The sequence below is a fragment of the Octopus bimaculoides genome, chromosome 17, assembly GCF_001194135.2.
Source record: "Octopus bimaculoides isolate UCB-OBI-ISO-001 chromosome 17, ASM119413v2, whole genome shotgun sequence".
Classification (NCBI taxonomy): domain Eukaryota; kingdom Metazoa; phylum Mollusca; class Cephalopoda; order Octopoda; family Octopodidae; genus Octopus; species Octopus bimaculoides.
In genome coordinates, this window is record NC_068997.1 from 8,753,696 (window position 1) to 8,759,304 (window position 5,609).

Consider the following 5,609-nt stretch of genomic DNA (forward strand, 5'->3'; position numbering starts at 1 on the left):
TATCTAGACTAATTTTGGATGTTTATAAAGGAAATGGAATGAAGGAGAAGGAAAAGAAAGAAAATAAATAAAAAAAAAATCCATAAGTTAAAATGGTTGTCATGGTTACTCTTACTATATTACAAAATTTGCTGCATTTTTGTTAATGAGCATATTCCCAAAGAGAGAGAGGATGAGAGATTTTGACTATTTTTTGTTGTGTTCAATAGTTCTGTTTTTTTTTGTTTTGTTTTTTTAATTATTGTTGTTTATTCCATTTCTTATTACTTTCTATTCTAAATGATTCAGTGATATGGAAAATGTCTTTTAAATGAAATATTAAATAACATTACTACTACTACTACTACTACCATTTATACCACCAACAACAGCAAAACAAAAACAATGATGATAATGATATGGATAAAATAATATAAATTAGTCATACATCTCTGTACAAATAAATATAAGAATATGTAATGATGATGATGATGACGACAATAATAATAATAATAACAATAATGAAAATATCCAAATTCACACCAAAATGATCATTAAATTTATTGTTCCTACTACAGTTTTGTTATTATTATTATTATTATTATTATTGTTATTATTATGTAGCTTGTTAATTTGATTATAACCGAAATTCATAATGACATTTTGTGAAGAGGCTGTCATATAATGTAGATTTTCTCATGGAAAGAGGAGTATTTGTGAGAAATTAAATTTGTAATGATCATACAAAAATAAATTGAATCTTGCTCTTTTTTTTTTTGTGTTTTATGAGTGCTGTGGTGTTGGTGATAGTGCTGGTGATGACGATTCCATAGAAAGATAAATTCTAGCGATATCAGATAGATGCTAATTACAGCAAAGATAATTTCACTAATCACAAAAGAATATAAACTTTTTTTTTTCCCCCCTTATTCTAATTTTTATTCTATTTTAATTTAATTAATTTTTTTTTTCAAGTATCTTCATGCCTAATGTTATTTTCTGGAATTTTGAAATTTAAAGAATTTTTTTTTTAAGGAAAAAATTTTTTTTATAATTATTATTATTATAAAAACGATTGTAAAAAAAAATAAATAAAATTATTGGAAGAACCCTAGGCAACTAGTCTCATATTTTTCAGTTGAGTCTATTCTTAATTGCAGGAGTATGGCAAGATTGTTTTTCTTATATCCAACGAATCTATTAATTAACATCAACTCCCACCCCCCATTCAACCCCACACAACACCCTCACTTCCTCCTTCATTAGAATTGAAAATGGTAATGTCAGATTTGTTTTTAGTAGTAGTAGTAGTAGTAGTAGTAGTAGTAGTATTAGTATTCAAAATATGTTTTGATATATGACCTGTTTGTCTGGGGAGGTTCTTCGTAATCTCAGTCCGATTCCTTCTGAGATTGGCATATTGTTTTCACTGATTTTTGGTTTTGTTGTTTTTTTTTTTGTTTGTTTTTTTTTGCACTTGAAATGATTTCTAGAAATCAATACATAAACCCAGTCACCTTTTTGTCTTTTCCTCTTTTTTTTTCATTTTTATTTATTTTATTGTTGTTGTTTCTATCAATCTTGTCTGCTGTATTATCACAACATTTTTTTTTTTTTGTGCTTTTCATTTTGATTAATGTCTTAGAGTCTTAATGCTAAAATAAGTTTCCACCTAGTCTGTCTTTTTTTTTTTTTCATATGTATTTGTAGATTTGGTCTACTAGATAAAAAGATGTTGCAAAAAAAAATTCTTTTTTTTCCTGCTTTCTTCTTTCCTCACATATTACCATTGAATCAGATTGAAATGTACATTAAATAATAAGTAGTAGTAGTAATATTGGTATTAATTGAAGAAGCCCACCATATTTATATAGATATATGTGTGTATGTGTTTGTGTCTCCTTGTCTTGGTGTTGCATAATAGAGTTGTATATAAGTGTCACTGTCATACAAGCGGTGTCATTCATTTTCAATGGTCTACAAGAACATGTCTGGTCATGGGGAACTATTACCTCGCTTGGAAACAGGTGAAGGTTGGCAACAGGAAAAGCATACAGCTGTAGAAAATCTGCCTCAACAAGCTCTGTCTGACCCAGGCTAGCATGGAAAAGCGGACATTGAATGATTATTATTACTATTATTATTATTATTATTATTATTATTATTATTATTATTATTATTACTATGGCATTGCACAGCTGTCAGAATCATTAGCATGTTGGACAAAATGCTTAGTGATATTTCATTAGACTTATGTTTTGAGTTCAAATTTTGCTGAGGTCAACTTTGTCTTTCATTGTTTTGAGGTCAATGAAATAAAGTACCAGTTGAGTAGGGGTTATGTAATTCCTCTCTCCCAGAATATCAGGCCCTGTGCCTATAGTAGAAAAGATTATTGTTACTGTTATTATTGATAACAGAGGCACATGGTCAAAAATTTAGAGAGGAGTACAAGACAATATATGCTGGTGCCACATAAAAAGCACCTAGTACACTCCATGAAGTGGTTCATGTTAGGAAGGGCATCCAGTTATAGAAGCCATGCCAAAGCAGACAATTGGAACTTGGCACAATCCTCTGGTTTGTTGGATCCTGTCAAACCATCCAACCCATGCCAGCATGGAAAATAGATGTTAAACAATGATGATGGAAACCATTGATTGCATTCCAAACCAGTATTTGACTGTTTTTATATATATATATATATATATATATATATATATATATTATGGACCCCCAAAAGGATGAAAGACAAAGTCGACCTCAACAGAGTTTGAACTGAGAATGTGAAAACCTAGAAGAACCGCCACTGAGGATTGTTGCCCAAACATATTAATGATTTGGCTAGCTTGCTGTCTTGATGATAATAATAATAATGATCCTTTCTACTGGAAGCACAAGGCCTCAAATTTGGGGGAAGGGATTAAGTTGATTACATTGGCCCCAGTGTGTAACTGGTACTTATTTAATCAACCCCGAAAGGATGAAAGGCAAAGTCGACATTGGTGTAGTTAGAACTCAGAACGTAACAGCTGTCGAAATACTGCTAAGCATTTTGCCCGGCATGCTAACAATTCTGCCAGCTTCCTGTCTCAATAATAATAATAATAATAATAATAATAATAATAATAATAATCCTTTCTATTATATGCACAAGGCTTGAAATTTGAGGGAGGGGTAGTTGATCACATTGACTCCAGTACTTGACTGGTACTTAATTTATCGAACCCGAAAGGATCAAAGACAAAGTCGACCTCAGCAGAGTTTGAAAGAAATACCACTAAGCATGTTGCCTGGCATGTAAATATAATAATAATCCTTTCTACTATAGGCACACGGCCTGGATCTTTGTGGGGAGGGGGGACAGTCGATCACATTGACCCTAGTACTTGACTGGTACTTAATTTATTGATCTTGAAAGAATGAAAGGTGAAGTTGACCTGGGCAGGATTTGAACTCAGAACATAAAGATGGATGAAAGCATTTTTCCCAGTGTGCTAATGAGTCTGGCAGCTCACTGCCTTAATAACGATGATGATAATAATAACGATGATGATGATAATAGTATTAACAACAGTATGACCACACTTGAGAAGCTGAAACCAATGCAATGAAAAGTGTTGTTGCTTTTCTAAGGACTGAAAACGTTAATTTTCCTCTTTAGAGAGAAGAAAACAAACCTAGTTATTGACTGAAGACTAATTAATTAGATGGGACTGTCGCCACTTGAACATTCATTTGAAAGCAGAGAGTTGAAGTTGATAAGAGCCCTAAATGACTTCAAGATAGATTGACAGGCTGCTATATTCAGTTTAGATCTATCAAGTATAAATTGAAGCTTTTCTTGTACATTGAACATCAGAATGGCTTCTAAGCAATGTTGTTATGTCGTTGGCAATTAGCCCAAGGTATACTTTAATTGTACAGACTTATAGATCAAACGTGTTCCAACCATGACCATCCCATCTCTTTACTGATACGTACAACTACATTTTCTATTGCTCCCTGTAGTGGTAGTTCTTTCTGTCAAAGGGCCCAAAACAAGAAATTTTGATGGGGGGGGGAGCAGGGGCTCTATTCAATTATATTGACCCCAGTGCCCAACTAATACTCCTTTTATCAATCCTGATGAAAAGTGAAGTCGACATCGGTGTCCCCTTATCAGACAGGTAGTCATGATGGGTATAATGGGCTTCGTATATTTTACGCCAGTGTCACTTTGATGGCATGCACTGCTCTCTCACTCAATAATAATAATAATATTATTATTAATAATAACAACAATAACAATGGTTTCAAATTTTGACACCTTCCAAATTCCTTCACAAAGCATTGGTCAGCCTGGGGCTATAGTAGAAGACACTTGCCCAAGGCGCCATACAGTGGGGCTGAACCCAAAACCATGTAGCTGCAAAGAAAGCTCCTTAACCATTATTTATGAAACAAAAGCAACACATTTCACCAGAAATGTGGAATCAAAATGGTTAAACTGAAAAGTAGAATTTAAAAATGCATAATTTGTTTGTTATTGTAATTTTTCTAACTCATTCTCTTTTCTAACGTTGGCACTTATAATGGTCTAACTCTCATTGACAGTCTTATCATTGGATCTCCTAATATAATAATGAGCGTAGTGTTTTTATATGTTTGTCCAGAATCACACCGGACGCAGAGGAGGAGAGAAAATAGTAATTCAGTGAAGGAGAAGTAGTGAGAGTAATAGCCCTGACTGAGAGAAAGTAATAGCAATGAGAGGAAGGAAGGGGTGAAAAAAAATCAGCGTTTCAACTCTGTGTGAGTATATGTGTGTGCATGTACAAAGGAAATATGTGAATGTTTGTATGTGTGATTATTATGTACCTTATTTATATATATGAAATACTACAATTAGCCATTGTTATTGATGGCATATTGTTAGCTAGTTTTTAATATTCTTGTAACTTTGTATGTTGTATAATAACTGTTTGTTTCTTCTTCTCCTCCTCAGGTTCAGCAGCATTTGGTCCTGCATCAGTGACCAGCAGTCTGGCTTTTCCACACCTGGCTCACATGCCAAGTGCTTTCTCAATGCTTGGCCACCCACCTGGTTTTCCAATTCCACCATCCTTTGGAGGGCTTGGTGTCTTGGGCGATGGATTAACCAGTCCTTTACGGCACTCTCTCAACCATGCTGCAGCAGGTGAGTTCTCTAATACCAACTTACCGATTCTTGATCAGTTACACTTCCTCCTCCCTCACTTTCTCATTCTCACTTTCTGTTGTTGTCTCTTCACACACACACACACACACACACACACACACACACACACACACGTATGTGTGTGTATATCTCTACATGTATGTGGATGTGCTTATATGTCACCATCATCATTGATCACACACACGCACACATTTAATACTTTGCTTGTGCTACATCCTTGCTTTGTTTTTTGTTTTTCTTTTTTCTCCAATTTTTAAAATTACACACTTGTATGTGTATATATATGTATATATACATACACAAATACATATATACATACATATATGTATTTGTGTATGTATATATGTATGTGTGTATATATATATATATATATATATGCACATACACACATATCTGCATATATATATATATATATATATATATATATATA

At 33.2% G+C, this 5,609-nt stretch overlaps 1 protein-coding gene across 1 annotated transcript in view; it reads left to right on the plus strand.

Moving 5' to 3' along the window:
• Positions 1-5,609, plus strand: part of LOC106872674 (bromodomain adjacent to zinc finger domain protein 2B) — a 268,130-nt gene that overhangs the window by 148,263 nt on the left and 114,258 nt on the right. The window contains exon 4 of the mRNA XM_052974123.1: positions 4,967-5,158. Coding sequence (XP_052830083.1) covers positions 4,967-5,158 — 192 coding nt within the window. The remainder of the gene's footprint in view (positions 1-4,966; positions 5,159-5,609) is intronic.